The sequence below is a fragment of the Portunus trituberculatus genome, chromosome 47, assembly GCF_017591435.1.
Source record: "Portunus trituberculatus isolate SZX2019 chromosome 47, ASM1759143v1, whole genome shotgun sequence".
NCBI lineage: Eukaryota > Metazoa > Arthropoda > Malacostraca > Decapoda > Portunidae > Portunus > Portunus trituberculatus.
In genome coordinates, this window is record NC_059301.1 from 75,008 (window position 1) to 94,402 (window position 19,395).

Here is a 19,395-nt window from a genome sequence, read left to right on the forward strand (position 1 = left end):
GGCTGGAAACCGGATCGGGGAAACTCCACTACACTACACCGGGGGAGAGGGTGAAAAAAAAAAAAAAAAAAGTTGGTGTTAATTTTTGTTATGTGGCACTTTTGAGTTTTGTTTTATTGTTGTTGTTATTATTATTATTATTATTATTATTATTATTATCATTATTATTATTATTATCATTGTTATTATTATTATCATTGTTATTATTATTATTATTATTATTATTATGTAAAAGATTGGAATGCAAAGCATTCCAATCTTTTGCATCGGTAAAACTGCCGCTTCTCCCTGGAAAATACATGTACTCGTACATGCATCAGATCTGGAATACTCTTTCAAAACTTGCTGCTGTGTATGGCAACTAAACCTCTGTCCGACATCAAACAATACCATCCAAAAAGTACAGCCAAATTTCAAACTGCAAAAAATTTCCTCCTGCAGTTATTCAGTACTGCCATTATTGAGGAAAAGTAGTTAGCCATCCCTTACATTACTCAAGTATCAGGTTCATAACTCATTATGCATCACGACCCCTACACATGTACATGTACGTCCCTTTATCTAGACGCAAAGTAAGGCATCAATCCCTGGTTCCGAAAAACTCTGGAACTGGGTATCATGGTGACATGTAGGTAACTTTAAACTACTCGACAAATGACAAAGTGTTTTAAGGCTCTACGTGGTGGGATTTGAACCTACGTGTGGATGTCTGCTCGATCCCACGCTCACCACCTTATCCACTACGCCACCGCCTCCCTAAAAGAGTAGGGAGTAGATGGAGGACTAGTTAATTTTTTCTTGTTTTTTCATCATAGATTTCTTGATAAATCTGGACACTTTTCTCTACGTCATGAGTCACTTTGCTACTCCTGGCAGGATTTGGGCCATGTTCCTTCAGGGTTTCCAGAGCTTTATCGATACCACCGAGACATTATCTCTAAGTTTTGATGTCCAGGCCACACACAGGTTCTTCTTCCTTGTCTCCCTCTTTTTCTGCCTCCTGTGATGCTTTGTCTAGCTTTATAAGTTCATCATTTGAGAGAAAGATTCAGCATGGCTTTCCAAAAGATCTTGAACATCAACTTCATCGAAGCCAGTCCTATGGCACAGATTTACTATGTCATTTCTGATCGCACCGATGTTGTCTTCAACAAAGCCTTGGATGTCATGCGTGCATTCCGGCCATACTTTATTTCATGCCAAGTTCATGGTAGACGTCTTCACTTCGTCCCAAGATGACTTGATGTTATACGACTTCCAACATTTTCTGATAATGGGCTTGCAAGGCCCATCTGTGCCCTTTATCAGATGCTGCATGGTTCACCACTTGTAGTAGGCTTTTAGTGTTTGCCATTATTATTAAGAAATATTTGTGCTTACAGTAGACCCTTTAATATTCCATTTATTCATCTAATTAGTAATGCATTTAAGTAATATGTAATGCAGTTAAAAAAGGGGGAGGGGAAGAGATAATAGGCTCCAAAGGTGAGCAAGTTAAAGTCAGTACTGTGAGTGGCACGCCAAGTTCATGGTAGACATCTTCACTTCGTCCCAAGATGACTTGATGTTATCTAAGGTATGCTTGATGTTATACGACTTCCACCATTCACTGATAGTGGGTTTGCCAGGCACATCTGTGTCCTTTATCAGTTGCTTTATGGTTTGCCGCTTGTAGTAGGCTTTTAGTGTTTGCCAAGATTATTATGATTATATTTATGCTTACAATAGACCCTTTCATATTCCATTTATTCATTTAATTGGTAATGCATGTAAGTAATATGTAATGCAGTTAAAAAAGAGGGGGGAAGGGAAGAGATAATAAGCTCCAAAGGTGGTCAAGTTAAAGTCAGTACAGTAAGACTCCGCTTAATGAACGTTTGTCTAACAAATTTCCGGTTTAACGTACTATATAAAGTTAGACCAAAAAGTCCGCATAACGTACAACCACATCCGTTTTAGCGAATTTTCTGGGTTTGAATTTGCCGGGTGAGGGACCGAACATGACAGCTTTGCTGTGATTGTCTGGCTCCCCGCCTGTCTCTAGCGCTCCTGGAGCTGGATCCAAGATTCTTTAACAACCTCAGAGCAACCTCCTGCTGTGAAATGGTTTCCATGAATACTTGGAGGGACAGTGACGAGGTTGCTCTGAGGTTGCTGGGAACACCTCTGGAGGTGGTGTTACTGTCTTATATATGCATATATGTTCACAAAACAACATTTCTATTAGCTTTTAACAAACCTTGCCCCTAAGAAAGGATTGTTTTGTAATGCATAAAGTGAAATCTTACATGAAATACCAAATAATAAAGCAGAGATGATGAGATTGGCCACAGATGGCGAAGACTCCAGCGACTTGGTCGCTTCTTCTTCTCCTTGTGACCTTTTTAGCTTGGTGTGTTGTCTTTCACCACGATATTAAATTTGTTTCCACTCCTCTATTGCCTGCTATAATGGAATATCATATCTTAGTATTCATATACGCTCATGCCATGAGGATAACCTTGACTCCATGGCAGTGAGTGATAGTGAATTACTAGTAAAATACCGCAGTATTTCATTAGTAATACTGCAGGGACTGCGGTATTTCATGGACTGTTTTTCCAAGCCACTCTGCAGACTGTGTAACACCAGTTCACGTCTCAAGGAAGACGTAGCAGAAGGAAACAGGAACATTGATTCATTGCAAGTTACCCGAACACATCTGGAAGAAGCAGTCGCAAAAGGGAACAACAGGCACAGGCAACCCTCGCTTAACAAAGGGGTTACGTTCCTAAAAATAAACCTTTGATAAGCGAAACTTTGTTAAGCAAACCGATTATAACAAGTTTAATCCCTAACTTGAACTTCCATTGAGAGTAAACAAAGTGAGAGTGCAGTGAAAGGTTTAATGAAAGTAAAAATTATGAAGTTAAACATTTAGGCAGTTTAATTTAAGTCATTATAATGTACACTAATATATGTAAGTAACTTTATAATGTTGATGATCTTAAATTTATGAAGGGAGGGAGAAGGAAACGGGAAAGACACAAACCGGCAACTGTGGAATGTAAACAAAGGGCGCATCATTGTATCACATACAAAACTTATGTACCACATTTCCACAAGGCTTTCCATTTTATCCATTGTAGAGTCACGAGTTCAGGTGGTTCTTTTAGCTTGCAAGGAAGATACAGTCTCACCAGCCCTCTTAATAGAGTCTGTTGACTTGAAAATAGTAGAGACAGTAGATTGAGTCAAGATGGTGGCAAGCAATGCTATTAGTTTTCTCGCCTCTCTCGTGTCTGTGAATAATATCCAGCTTCACTTCGAGAGTATGAGACTTCCTAGTCTTCTTAGTAACACTAGGCAACATTGCAGGGCGTTTTGGTGGTAAGTTGAGCAAGGGAAAACGAGTTGCTCCTGACGCTCTTAATGTTTTGAACAGGGGTAGTGAGTGGTGCGCGTGTTGTTCACAAGAGGCGCTGGTATATTCAAAAGCCTGTCGGCTTGCGTGATATGGCGGTGCTTTCAAACTTGGAAAAAACTGCCTGGATAAAACTTTGTTAAAGCGAGTTTGGTGTTTGTTAAACGAGCAGATGGAAGTAAAATACAACCTTCGTTGTAGTGAAATTTTGTTGTGTGAATTTTTGTTAAGTGGGGGTTGCCTGTATAATGAACTAAAAAATAGATTTGACACTCCACAGGAATTTGTCACAGCGAATACTGGAAGGAGCACCAAAAAAATCAGTTTGCCACACAACCCCAGATCTCCAGCCATACCTGGCACTCCAAATGACTCTCACTCATGCTTGTCCCTCTCCCAGGATCCTGCCTTCATACCCATCAGAAATGGATCAAGGCGAGACATGTGACGCACTCACCTCCCCATAACGACTTACAATCGCTTCTCTATTCTCAGTGAACAAGTGAATAAGGTACAGGGGACCAGACTTGAGGGAGATTCCATCGTACTTGGCCAACTCTCTTCCCGGTTCCCTTTGTGGTCTCATTTATACAATTGAGCAGCTGCAGCCTGCCCTCTAAAGACAACTTCTACTACTTCCTACACTACACTACAACACCTTACACTTTTACACTCTCTTCAAATCAAAATTTAATAATGGCTTCACCACGCCCTGCCTCGGAGTCCCCCTCTGGGGAGGGGACCATAAATGTCCCCAGGTCGGACTAACTGGACCCTCCTTTTAGATTTTTTTGTTTTTTCTTTCTCCTACTTTCCTCTCAACAGGGCCTGGCAACCAGCGGGATTTTTTTTTTCCAACACTGTTTTCCCTTGGCCAGTGCCCTTGTAATGTAAAAAAAAAAAAAAAAAAAAAACTTGGAAGAGTTTTGTGGGGGTGTCCCATCATGTAGACAGCGGTACTGCCCACAATAACACCGTCAGGAGCAACTCGTCTTTCCTCGCTCAGCTTAGCACCAAAACGCCCTGCAATGTCGCCTAGCATTGCTAAGAAGACCAGGAAGTCTTACTATCGAAGTGAAGTTGGATATTATTCATAGGCACGAGAGAGGCAAGAAAACTAATAGTATTGCTTGCCACCATCTTGACTCCATCTACTGTCTACTATTTTCAAGTCAGCAGACTCTATTAAGAAGGCTGGTGAGACCGTATCTTCCTTGCAAGCAAAAAGAACCACCTGAACTCGTGACTACAATGGATAAAATGAAAAGCCTTGTGGAAATGTGGTACATAAGTTTTGTATGTGATATAATGATGCGCCCTTTGTTTACATTCCACAGTTGCCAGCTAGTGTCCTTCCTGTTTCACTCTCCCTCCCTTCATAAATTTAAGATCATTAACATTATAAAGTTAAGTACATAGTATATACATTAGTGTACATTATAATGACTTAAATTAAACTGCCTAAATGTTTAACTTCATAATTTTTACTTTCATTAAACCTTTCACTGTACTATGATGCACTCTCGCTTTGTTTACTCTCAATGGAAGTTCAAGTCAGGGGTTAAACTTGTTATAATCAATTCGCTAAACGAAATTTCACTAAACGAAGGTTTTTTTGGGGAACGTAATCCCTTCGTTAAGCTGGGGTTGCCTGTACTCTTGCCAACTCTGACAACGTAAATTCAATGTTATGCTTTAGGAGTGTTTGTTTTTCTGGTGATGTGGTCCACCACATCATCTTCTCATCTCCAACTCCGGATGAAATCTGGCTTTGGTGTCAGCACTACATAAGTCATGCATGACCATGCATAGTTGGACAGCACAGTCTAAAAGGAAGCCCAATCATCATACACTTACCAAGGTAAGTTACAATGATCTTATAATTACCATATATTTTGGCATAAAAGATGTTTGAATTATCTTAAGAAATATAATTTAAACAAAAACAATGACCTTAAAATTTCATGCATAAATCCACTGTAATGAGGACTTTAATCATTTTGATTTTACATTATGACTTCTAAGGAAGTTAGACAGTAAACTAGGAATCTCTTTTGAGAAAATGTGCTGAAACATATTTCCATTGAAAAGAGAAGATGAATCTCTCCAGCATAAATTATTTCAAAGGGACAACGTCCATATCGAGAAAAGGGGGAAAAAAAAAAAAATGAAGAATGTTGGTGTATCTAAAGCAGTGGTTCCCAAACTATCTTACCTGACGCCCCCTTCTTCCTTCCAGTAGACCTGCACGCCCCCCCCTCCCACTTCCTCTTTTGCTCATGTGAACTTATTCTATTTTATTGCATTTATTTCTTAGCACTGTTCAGGAAAACAGATCTCTGTTTGTATTAAATTTTAATAATGAAAGCCACTCAAACAAATAATAGTACATTCCAGAGAGACATTTTGATTTTATTATTCTTATAATCTATTAAAACATCTTTTTTAGCAGATGACTTCACGCCCCCCTTGAATTCTCTTTACGCCTCCCTAGGGGGGCGCGCCCCCCAGTTTGGGAACCACTGATCTAAAGAAACATGACACTCCTCGCCCTGTCCACGCCACACACCACAACAATGTGGTCATGCCCATAAGGGCCCCTCAAACTGACCGGTCAAAACAGTGTGATATCCACCATGGTACGGGCCATAAACTACTAAGCTACTATACTAGTCTTAAGCCTCCTCTCTACCCCACCACTATGTATATTTTCATTATGTATGCACTGCAATTCCTAATAAACCATATATTATTATTACTATTATCATCATCATTATTATTATTATTGTTATTATTATGTTTAGGAAACCTAAGCTTACTGCATATTGCCTAAACATACTTTTACACATCTCCATCCATCCATTCTTTTTCATGAAAATGTACAAAACCTTCTAATGAGAATTTTATTTTCATTTTAGTTTTGTGATTGAAGCTACCAAGAAATTTTATTCATTGCACTGGTATATCACTGTCTCAGTTGTCTGATTCTTACTAACTTAAACTTCACAAGATACTCTGGTAATCTGTGTATCATCTTATACCACCATTATCAGCTAAAACTAATGAATATAAACTGAAATTTGGGACTCATCTTTTATGAACAATATCTAATCACCAAAATACAGAATATCATTGTTTTGTGAATAAAAAGCACTTTCTATTCTACTGCTTACCTGTGGAGTGTCTACTAAGTTGGGGAGAGTGCTGGAGAGTGAAACTTGAGATAGTGCTGGTATCTGTGCTTGAATAGGCAAAGGTTGCAGCTGAGACTGGACAGGAATGTGGGTTTCTGTTGAGGGAGTAGACTCCACCTGTAGCTGGGAGTCTGAATGTAAGTGCATGTGTGTATGACTATGTGCATGCACCTGAGCATGGGTGTGTACTTGTGGCTGTATGTGGATGTGAGTTTGGGTATGTGTCTGTGGTTGAGTGTGCATTTGTGCCTGAGTGAGTACTTGTGATGTAGGTACTTGTGTATGTACCTGTGATTGTGAATGTGGATAAATCTGTGACTGTGTCAGTACCTGAGGAGGCAGTGGAAGATTTGCTTGTGACTGTGTGCATACTGATGCCATATTATTTATCTGTGTGCTTCCCTGGGTATGAGTTTGTAGCTGTGTTGATGTGAAAACTTGAGACTGTGTGGCAACTTGCAAATGAGTGTGCATATGTGATTGGGACTGTACCTGTGATGAGTGTATCTCTGACTGTGTGCTCATATGCACTTGAGGAAGCACCTGAGGATGTGAGTATACAAGAGCCTGGGTAAGAACTCTGGGTGTCACCTGTATCAGTGTCTGTGACTGAGTACAGTTGATAGTCTCACCATGTGTGACTGACTGGGCAGGAGTATGAATGAGTGACTGAGGCTGTGCTTGGATGTGTCTGTGTGATTCTATATTATTAGTCTGTTCCTGGACTTGTGAGTGAGCCTGAGACAAGGTTGATGCTTGCTGGAGAGTTTCAGTCTGAAGCACTGGCATGTAGGTAGTAGTGACAGCTTGGGAACGAGTGAGTGCGGGTAATGGAGCCTGTGTGAGACTCCGAGTTGCAGTTTCCACCAATGGTGAATTAATTCCTGAACTTTGGCTGCCACGAAGATTCTTGTACACCTTGGGTCTACTGCCATCTCTCATCTAGAAAATATAAAATATGAGGTACATGTAAAATCATATGTGTATATCAAACAGACAAAAGTGTTTCAAGGAAATAAACAAATAAAAACCAACAGCATAACATCATATGTGTATATCAAATAGACAAAAGTGTTTCAAAGAACTAAACAAATAAAAATGAACAGCAATAATTAAACAGCCTTAGGTAAAGTGCAAAAAGGCTTCTTTTTGGTGGAGATATTTATGGTTGTCATAGACTCATGGCCCACAGATTTTGTCTTGAACTCACACATCACTGATTTTTATGGCAGTTACTTTCTCTCAGTTCAACATAGACCTCATATGACTGCATATGTTTGTGTTTTCTTGTTGAAGAAGAAAAGGAAAAAATGGAAAAAACAATACATAGTGTCCAGTTATTAAGGGAAAATTTCTATACAAAGTACGAAGAACAAGCTTTTTTCAGATAATTTGGGATAAACATGTTTGACAAAATCTTGAAGATAATTAGATTTACAACAGAACATCAGATATAAAATGTGAAAAAATGTATTCTAGTTGAGGATTGGTTAGCAATTATGAACTTCTAGTTTACAATTTATAAATATAAAACTTTCAAATAAAGATTGGTTTCATCTTTTCATTATAGAGGAAAAATCTGTTTTCCAAACAAAAATACATATATCTGAATGAATATGACAAAAAAAGTATTCACAATTTTCTATCATAATCAGTATGAGATGAGAACAAGTTTGTATCTTTTATACATTTTTATATTAATGACAACAATATTTTCATCCTAATCATTAGTAAGGGAAGTAGAGATTTACTCATTTTTTCACTAAATAGTTGACATTATCCAAGCTACAAAAATTGCTCATGAACATGCTCTTACAGTAATTATTGCTATCAGTGAGTCACAAAAATTGCATCACATCACATTGCTTGGAAAATATTTTTTTTTTTTTTTTTTTTTTGGGGGATGCACAACAAAAGCTGCCCATACACAATGCTTTATTGCAACACTTTTTTTTTTATGCTAAATCCATCACAACCACTAAAGGCCATGACAACAAAAAATTGTTCACAGTTTTAAAAGGCTTATCTACACCACTACAATTGTAAACTAAAATTCTAGCTTATTTTGCTAGAAATGAGGTGATAAGTGTAGTTTAGTGGTTAGCACGCTCTGCTTACAACCGAGAAGGCACTGGTTCAAATCCCATGAGCGGCGAGGCATATGGGCAAGCCTCTTAATGAGTAGCCCCTGTCCACCTAGCAGTAAATAGGTACGGGATGTAACTTGGGGGGTTGTGGCCTCACCATCTCGTTCCGTAACAGAGAAGACTGGCTGGGTGACCAGCAGGTGACCGACCGGTAAATAAAATGTTATCTCAATGAACATGCATGATATATAAAAAGTAAAAACAAATAATAAACAAGTCAATAAACAAAACAAAAAAAAAGAAATAAAACAAACTAAGTGTACAAGCCAGTAGTAAAGAAAACAACAATTATGAAAGAATGTCAACTCTTTGATATGCCTTTTCATGATAAGTTGGATAATACAGCTATTTTTTGGAGAGAGAGAGAGAGAGAGAGAGAGAGAGAGAGAGAGAGAGAGAGAGAGAGAGAGAGAGAGAGAGAGCGGCCAGGATGTTCACATTCAAAAACGTTGACTGTCCTACCCCATGGACAAGAAGAGTACTGTGTCAGCGAGTGAGGTCACTGTCCCATGCCCAGTGCCAGGCCCATATGGCCAGACCAAGAAAGGCTACCACAGAGGCCAGACCTTGGCATATGTCTGAGGAGATGAAGACAAATGTGTGTATTGTGTGGTAGGAAAACACAAGTTGAGACAAGGTACTTTATTTTCTTTCTCTAACGTTTCAGTCACAAGACCATCTTCAGAGAGAGTGTACAGGCAAACGGAAAACATCAGCTTATATACTACATTGGCGAGTCAGCCTGCCAGGTGGCTGGGAATGACGGCCCATGATTGGCAGAAATCCGAGAGGGTAAGATTAAACGAACACTTACCAATTTCACGAACATTTAATTGCATCACACTTGGTAAGTGTTCATTTAATCTTACAATTTCACTTCACAACATTTAACTGACGTCACCGGTAGCCAATGAGAGCTTCAGAGTGATTCCTCAAACCCACCAAGTACTGAAAAGCTCTGGTCAGAGTATTCCATTGGGTAATAAAGGAAAACCCAGTGTGAAGACAAGACATTTAGACTTTCCAAATTTTATAAACAATGTGTGACAATATAGTAATGTGCTTAAAAAATCAATAGAAATTGTTGATAAAAAAAAAAAAACACAAATTCAATGAGTATGTATAATCCTGGCTCATATACATAACTTATGAGAGACCTGCTCTTTTAACAACAAAATGCAATTAAGGAGAGAATCACTCTTGCAAAATGGCTATGTTTACTTATGGGTCTCTTGCAGAACTTCATAAAGGTTGCGTCCCTGGTCCAACCAAAAGCATTTTGTCCTAACAAGATGGTTTACAATTGAAGTAACGACACACAATCTCATGTCTGAGGGACAGGCATCAAATGTCAATTCAGACATATGGGCACTTGGCTTTAAGGTTTTAAGAGAATCATCTATCCTGAAAATAACTCTTGATTCTGACACAGTCATATTTCTAGTGTCAAGTAAGGGTACAGTTTTGACCACATTGACCAAATGATAATAGCATGAGAACCGTTAAGTTTTCTTGAAAGCTGAATGAATGTTAATTCATCATCTGGTCCTAGGCTTCATAAGTAATTAAGGACTACTTGTGGATCCAAGCTTGTATGGCAGTGAGGAAAAGATGGCATATTCATCATGAATCTGATAACTAAAGGATGCAGTCCAGCAGGATGCTCACTTATATTGGCTAATGTAGATATGGCCGAACGTATGGTGTCCATTATACTGTAGCTTTGCCCTTCCTTCTTAAATTCTGATAAGTAATTTAGAAATACAGTACAGGGAGTCCTCGAGTTATGATGTTGATTCGTTCCTGACACGCGTAGTAACCCAAATTTCAGCGTTAGTCGGAACATCGGGGGAGGGGGGGGGAAATTCTTACCTTTATTCCTTTGGTTGGCTAGCACACTGGAAGGAGGCATTGCAAGGGAGGAAGAGACAAGCTTATTGTGTAGAGGAAGCTGCAGAAGGTGCTGGAGATTCTGGGGCAGTTTATCGCTCTTTATCTTTGATGATGGTAGCCACAGTAGAACGACTAAGGCCAAGCGACCGGCCAATGTTTGTTGGTGTTTCTCCCTTTTGTGATCTCTTTATAATGTCCACTTTAACTTCCATGGTGATGGACTTTCTCTTCTTTGATGCACTACCATCAGAAGAGTCTGCCTTATGCTTGGGAGCCATAACCAAGAGAGAGAGAGAGAGAGAGAGAGAGAGAGAGAGAGAGAGAGAGAGAGAGAGAGAGAGAGAGAGAGAGAGAGAGAGAGAGAGAGAGAGAGAGAGAGAGAGAGAGAGAGAGAGAGAGAGAGAGAGAGAGAGAGAGAGAGACGGTGCAAACAACCAAAATGGCGTATGTACAGAGACTTGGAGACGCTGTCTTCCTCGCCCTACAACCACAAAAAAGCGTATTCTTCCGCCGCGTGCCCGAAACTAGTTCGTGTTTGTTTACGTCGCTTACGACGGTAAACCACATAAGATGAAATGACGCCTAATATTATTTTTTATGTTTTTATGGGCGCGTTCATAACCACGAAATGTCATGAGTCGAGACCATCGTAACCCGAGGACTCCCTGTAATTGCCTGCGTATCCGGATCGCCACTTTCCGGAATTCGCTATTATCCAGAGCTACCCCCAAGCATATTCAAACCTACCACACAAGCGATCCCTCGATCCTGCTAGGCAGTAACACTTAACCCTTAACTTCCGGCGGTCGTATATAAACGTTTGCGTCAGAACGTCCGAAGTGACGGGATTCGTCCCAGTAATCAAGATTTTTCCGGTAATTTTAAGTCTCTCGCGCGCTCTCTTGAGGCGGATGGTGAGTAGAAGTATCTGGCATCTTTTACCACACAAGTGTTTCCACAAGAGCTCCTAATTTTAGAGGTAACTGAACTGTTTTCCCGTTTTATGGGCGACACTTGGCAACTCCGTGGCGCTGGGTAGAAAGGTCAGTGATAACAGCGAAGGATCGGGTCAGATTGTAAATCACCATGGAGCAAGGCAGAACCCTTTTACTTAGCAGTGGTTCTGAGCTAGAAGAAAGTGACAGTGAATATATAGAAGAAGAAACTGGGGAAAGTGAAGAGACTAGTAGTGAGGACATGGATGTAGAGCATCATTCACCTGCTTTCTCAGGAGAACAGACAGAGAGACAGAGACTCTTACACAGTATAAGTGACAGTGAAGGCAATAATGATGAAGAACAGACTCACAGAGTGTTTCTAGGAGACGAGGCATGCGCGTGCTCCTCGCATTCTGGGGAGACGATCAAGGGGGCGTGGCAGAGGTGGCGCGAGACCCCGACCTGTCTTTCAATGGAGGGAATTCAATGATGATTTTTTCCCAGTTATGCCTGATTTATCTGTGTCTCCTGGCATAACAGCTGAATTCCCTCCTGTGCAACACAATTGTGACTATTTCATGGCGTTTCTCAGTGATGCTTTCTTGGACCATATAGTGAGTGAGAGCAACACTTTTCATGATGAAGAAACACAGATGATGATGATGTGCCCCATACGAGAAAGAGTGGAAAAACACACACACACACACACACACACACGGGACATCGTCGATGGCGGAGGTGGTCGCTGAGCTCCAGAGCAATCATCTATAATTCTACAGTTACCTAAGAGTAACCAAGGTGGGAAAGGAGCTGGTAATGTTTGTCCCGTCTCCATATAGTCATGTTAACTGTTGATTAGCAAAATAATGTCCAGTGAAGGTAAATATAAACTGTAGCCTGCGTTTGAGCCATCAGCTGGTTTGTTTACGTCTGCGCAACATGGCGGCCGTGAACTCGAAAGAGGAATCAGACTTCACAGGGTTTCAAGGAATAATGGAGAAGAGCGCTTATGTGAAGAAAATTCTGGAGTTAGAAGGTAAAATTGAAAAACTGTTTGAAAAGTATGAGGGCCTGGAAACGAGTTATGACAATGTAAAGAGAGACTGTGCCGATATGAAGAAGGAAAATGCAGCACTGAAAGAGGAAGTTAAGCTAATTAAAGTGAATTGCGAAAAATGTGGAGAATCTCTAGGAAAAGTGATGGAGAAGCAGGCTGAATGGAAAAAAAGTCAGGAAGTGGAAAGAAAGGAGGTAAATTACAAAGTTGCAAGTCTGGAAAAGGAAATCAAAGAGTCAGGGAGAAAACTTTGGGCCTTGCTGAAATTATAGATCAACAGATCATAGAAGAGAAGATAGCTGAGAAAGTGGTGAAGGTTATTAAGTCAAATGAGACATTGGTGAGGGAAACTGTAGACAAAAAGAGATGTGTGGTGATATTTGGTGTGGAGGAGGATAAGACACCGAGTAAAATGGAGAGAGAGAAAACATAAAAAGGTGATAAATAATATCATTAATGTGGTGCAAGAGGAGGAAAAGACCTAGTACAAGAAATAGAGGACTTCCATAGAATTGGAAAGTTCACAAGAGAAGGTATGAGGCCAATAAGAATCAAACTTAAGTCACAAAAGGATGTAGATGAATTGGTGGAGAAGTCATGGAGGCTAGCCCAGCAGGAAACAACAAGGAAGATTTGGTTGAGAAGAGATCTCGGTGAAAAGGAAAGAGAAATGTTAAATGAGTTGAGAAAGGAGGCTTTGAAAAAAATGAAGAGAGGACAGAAGAAGAGAAGAAAGAGTTTTTCTGGAGAATCTTGGATATGAGACTGAGGAAGTGGTTCATAACCCAGAAAAGTACAGCAAGAAAGGACTAAAGAAACTTACATATGAGCGAAATGTAATGTATTCCAACATAAATGGAGTGATATCGGGATTTTAGAACTCAACGATTACTTGAGGGACAAGAACCCAGATATTGTGGGTCTTACTGAAACAAAACTGAGAGAGGAGAAGACCTGATGAAGGTTGGAGAAGGAAATATAACGTTTGGAAAAGAAATAGAGTAGGTAAGATGGGAGGAGGAGTGATGTTGCTGGTTAAAAAGATATAAAGGTGGATCAAGTGAAAAAGGTATGGGAAAGGCAGAAGTGCTAAAGATCAGAGCAGAAACTAATGAAGGAAAAAGAGGCACTACATAGTGGTGTACGTACCACCTAAGACAAATGCATGGTCAGTACAGGAATATGAAGAAATGATAAGTGATACAGGAACATGTCTGGAAGAAATGTTGGGTGGCTGTGAACGAACTATAATGATGGGAGATTTTAATTGTAAAGAGGTGTGTTGGGAGGACTGGTCAATGGAAGGATCAGAGACAACATGGGGAAATACACTATTGACACTGGCAATGGAAAATGTGTTAACTCAGTGGGTCAAAGAAGATACTAGGTTTGGAGGAGAGGGAGCATCGTCAAGACTGGACTTGGTCTTTAGTACAGAGCCAATGGTCATTGAGGAGATGAGGGTGGAGTGCCCTTTAGCAAAGAGTGATCATGCAGTTTTGGAGTTCAAGGTGATAGACGAAGAGAAATCTAGAAGAAATGAAGAATATAAAGTGGGAAGATGGAATTATGCCAAGACAGATTTTGGAAACCTAAAGAAATTCTTTCAAGAGACAAATTGGATGAAATTCAAGAGTGCTAAGGAGCAAATGAAAAGTGGAAGGAATTTATAAAAATATACAAAGAAGGTGAGAAAAATTTGTACCAATAAGACAACATAGAGAAGTTGGAAAGCAGGACTGGTTTAACGATAGATGTGAAAAGGCTAGAACAAGAAAAGAGGATGCATGGAAGAGGTGGAGAAGGAAAAGACGGATTAAGCAGTGGGAAAGTTACAAAAGAGCAAGAAATGAATATGTGTTGATTAGAAGAGAAGAAAGAAAGAAACAAGAAAAGGATATAATTGATAAATGTAAAGACCAACCAAGGCTTTTTTACAGACATGTGAACAACAACATCAAAAATAGAGAAAGTATTGAAAGTTTAGAAGTAAATGGAGTATACAGTGAAGATCCCAGGAAATGGCAGAGGCTATGAATGGATGCTTTCGGAAGGTATTCACAAAGGAGACTGCTTTTGACAAACCACTGGTAATGGAACAGAAAGGGATTATGAAGGAGTTTCAAGTAACGGTGGAGGAGATCAAGAACATGATGGGGAGTTTAGAAGTGAGAAAAGCTGTGGGACCTGATGGGGTATCAGGATGGATTTTAAGAGAATGCAGGAGCAATTGGCAGAAAAAGTTTGTGAAGTAATTGATGCCTCATTAAGGGAAGGCGTAGTGCCCCAAGACTGGAAAAGAGCTAACATTGTCCCAATCTATAAATCAGGTAACAAGAGAGACCCATTGAACTATAGACCAGTGTCACTTACAAGTGTGGTAGCTAAGATGTGTGAGAGGGTGGTGAAGACTAGATGGACAGACTTCTTGGAGAAAAATGACATACTTTGTGAGTGTCAATTTGGTTTTAGGAAAGGGCGTTCATGCACGACAAACCTGATATGTTACTATTCGAGGGTGATAGATGTAATACAGGAAAGAGATGGTTGGGCTGATGGAATATATCTGGATTTAAAAAAGGCCTTTGATAAGGTACCACACCAGAGACTGATCTGGAAACTTGAAATGGTAGGAGGAGTGCATGGCAGTTTACTAAAATGGATGGAAGACTTTTGGTAGGAAGAGAAATGAGAACAATAATTAAGGACAGACCATCAGAATGGGGATTGGTGGAGAGTGGAGTTCCACAGGGATCAGTGTTGGCACCAGTAATGTTCGCAGTCTACATAAATGACATGGTGGATGGGGTGTCCAGTTATGTGAGCCTATTTGCAGACGATGCAAAATTGTTAAGAAAAGTGAGATGTGACAAAGATTGCGAACTACTCCAGGAAGACTTGGACAGAATATGGAAATGGAGCTGTACATGGCAAATGGAGTTCAACACGACAAAATGCAAGAAAATAGAGTTTGGCAAGAGTGAAAGAAGAATCAGGAGTATGTACAAGATAGGAAATGAAGACATAAAACCAGTCATGAAGAAAAAGACCTTGGGGTGACAATTACCAATGACCTATCGCCAGAGAGACATATAAACAAAATAATTGGAGAAGTATTGAACTTATTGAGGAACATAAGAGTGGCGTTCGTATATCTAGATGAAGAAATGATGAAGAAAATAATTACTGCAATGATAAGACCGAGGCTTGAATATGCAACAATACAGTGGGCTCGAACTTAAAGAAACACATAAGGAAACTAGAGAAAGTACAGAGGGCTGCAACGAAAATGGTGCCTGACTTAAGAGATTTGACTTATGAAGACAGACTGAAAAGAATGCAACTTCCAACCCTGGAAAACAGAAGAGAAAGGGGAGACCTGATAGCAATATACAGAGTGATGATTGGCATGGAAAAATGGATAGGGAAGATCTGTGTATGTGGAATGGAAGAATGTCGAGAGGGCATGGGAAAAACTAAAATGGCCACTTATAGGAGAGATGTGAAAAATATAGCTTCCTCATAGAAGGGTGGAAGCATGGAATAGTTTAGACGTGGAAGTGGTCAACGCAAGGAATATTCATGATTTTAAGAAAAAGCTGGACATTAATAGATATGGAGACGGGACAACACGAGCATAGCTCTTTTCCCGTATGTTACAATTAGGTAAATACAATTAGGTAAACACACACACACACACACACACACACACACACACACACACACACACACACACACACACACACACACACACACACACACACGTGTCTCAGAAATCAGTGATAATATGTCCTTCCTTCCTCTCTCTCTCTCTCTCTCTCTCTCTCTCTCTCTCTCTCTCTCTCTCTCTCTCACAGAGAGAGAGAGAGAGAGAGAGAGAGAGAGAGAGAGAGAGAGAGAGAGAGAGAGAGAGAGAGAGAGAGAGCGGCGTCGCTCTCGGGCTGTTTCCTCTTGACTGGTCACACCGTAACACCGGAGGAGGAAACTTTGATAAGGCAATAACTAAACTCTCAGACGTCATATCGAGCTGGAAAGTACATCATTGTATTCAGAATAACACAGAGAAAATAATTATCAGTATTCAAACTGTGTTCTGACAATTTTAGGTGTACCATTTTTCCCGTCATTAGACAGGAAAAATATTTTAATCCCGGAAGTTAAGGGTTAATCTACAGGTGTCCAAGGATTTCTCCTGAGCCAGGCCTTAGTATCAGCAGCTCCTGATGTATTGAAAAACTTGTCGGCTTGCGTGATACGGTGGGGCTTTCAAACTTGGAAAAAATTACCTGGATAAAACTTTGTTAAAGCGACTTTGGTGTTTGTTAAACGAGCAGATGGTAGTAAAATTAAACTTTCATTGTAGCAAAATTTTGTTGTGAACCTTCGTTAAGAGAGGGGTTGCCTGTATATATATGTAAGTATGTATGTATGTATGTGTATATATATATGTATGTATATATATTCATATATATATATATATATATATATATATATATATATATATATATATATATATATATATATATATATATATTGTGATGAGCACCGTCTTAATCCCCTTTACTTTATTATTTCATTATATGTGTAGCCTATGGCTACCAAGCGAGGGCCCCTCGGGCTGTTCTGATGAGCAGACAACCAGCCTCCCTCTCTCCACCATTTTGTGTGCCTGTGAGCTTCACATCAGTAACCAGCCAGTCTTCAGCGGAGGTAGACACGTGCGCTCTTGGTTTCTGGCACAGGGTGGAGACATGTGTTGCTGGGCTGTTCTGGGTGCTCACCAGTCTCGGTCTGGGAGTTGTGCCCTCCTTTTTGAGTAGCTGGTTTGCTACTGGGTAGACCGTGACTGTTAGAGCAACGGGCTTGTTGCTCTAGGAGAAGTGCAGTTGCTTTGGCTGCACTTCTGTTTTGAGTCCGTCCTGTATTGTGGCGGCAACGCGTGGGAGAGACGCGGCATTGTCTCGTCCTGTTTGTTGTTGTGGTGGCCGTGGTCACCAGTGTGTTTGGTGGGCGGCTGTGTGCCTCCACCATCTGTTGTGTAGTATCAATAGTATATTGTTTATAGTACCGGCCAGTCTTCAGCGGAGTTAACACATACATTCTCGGCACAGTAAGAGACACGTGTGGCTGGACTGTGCGTTACAAGTACTCGCTAGTCATCGGTCTGGGAGTTGTGCCCTCCTGTTGAGTAGCTGGCATGCTACTGGGCAGACCGTGACTGTTAGAGCAACGGGCTTGTTGCTCTGAGAGAGGTGTAGTAAGTTTGGCTGCATTTCTCGTGCGTTCGTCCACTCGGGTGGAGCGACGCGGAGGGACTTGTTGTTGTTTCGTCCTGTTTTTGCTGTTGGTGGTTGTAGTCACCAGTGGGGTTTGGTGGGTGGCTGTGTGCCCCCACCATCTTTTGTATAGTTTCAGTAGTATACTGTACTGTAGTGGTAGTAGCCACGCACACTATTGAATGCTGAGAGGTTTCATGTCGGCCAGTGGTGCGTAGTTGTCGTCCGCCAGACTTGTCTGCGACGAGTATTTGGACTCCGTGTATAGCTGGTGTCACCCGTAGGTGGTGTCTGGTCTTGTGTGTACATCACCGGATGTGCTGTACACATCATATATTGCAGTAGTAGTAGGCAAGGGATGTCAGTCTGACATGTGTTAGTAAGCACTTGTTGCAGTAGGATAGTATAGTAATATAATATACCGCGCGTGTTGTTCCGGTCTGTGAGTTATCACAGTCTGTGGACAAGGTGGGTGTACAGGCATTACTACTTCATAGAGAAGTGGGTGGAATTGTCCTTGTGGGCGGTTTCTCTAGGGGGTATTAAGGCCTCGCCCTGTTACACATAACATCTACCATTTATAAATTCTACTTGATTGGGCACAGGAGGAGAAGGAGTTGCTGAGGAGATTCCCTTACAGTGGGGGAAATTATACACTGTTGGCGACCTTGAAAGAACCTGAGGGTTACAGCGGCTGTGATTTATAGTAGTAGGGACTCTGTGGAGTGTTTTATAATCCCCACTGTACTGACCGTAACAAAGTTGGCGATTTGGCCAGAATAACACTCTAGTGAGCTGTAGCAGTTAACCGCAGCCGTGTGGGTTACGTAACAATATACATATATATATATATATATATATATATATATATATATATATATATATATATATATATATATATATATATATATATATATATATATATATATATATATATATATATATATATATATATATATATATATATATATATATATATATATACAGGCAACCCCGTTTAACGAAGGGGTTACGTTCCTAAAAAAATCACTTCGTTAAGCAAAACTTCATAAAGCGAACCGATTATAACAAGTTTAACCCCTGATTCGAACTTCCATTTAGAGTAAGCAAAGCGAGAATGCATCATAGTACAGTAAAAGGTTTAATGAAAGTAAAAATTATGAAGTTAAACATTTAGGTAATTTAATTTAAGTCATTATAATGTACACTAATGTATGTATGTACGTAGAGGGAGAGTGAAACGGGAAACACACTAACCTGCAACCTGTGGAATGTAAACAAAGTGCGCATCATAGTACCGCATACAAAACTTATGTACCACATTTCCACAAGGCTTTCCATTTTATCCATTGTAGAGTCACGAGTTCAGGTGGTTCTTTTAGCTTGCAAGGAAGATGAGGTCAAGATGGTGGCAAGCAATGTTATTAGTTTTCTGGCCTCTCTCTTGTCTGTGAATAATACCTAGCTTCACTTCGAGAGTAAGAAAC

At 40.2% G+C, this 19,395-nt stretch overlaps 1 protein-coding gene across 1 annotated transcript in view; it reads right to left on the minus strand.

The window, feature by feature from the left end:
• The window catches only part of LOC123520558, a 101,893-nt gene that overhangs the window by 39,151 nt on the left and 43,347 nt on the right, over window positions 1–19,395 (minus strand). The window contains exon 2 of the mRNA XM_045282932.1: window positions 6,577–7,539. Within this exon, the coding sequence (XP_045138867.1) occupies window positions 6,577–7,539 (963 nt within the window). The remainder of the gene's footprint in view (window positions 1–6,576; window positions 7,540–19,395) is intronic.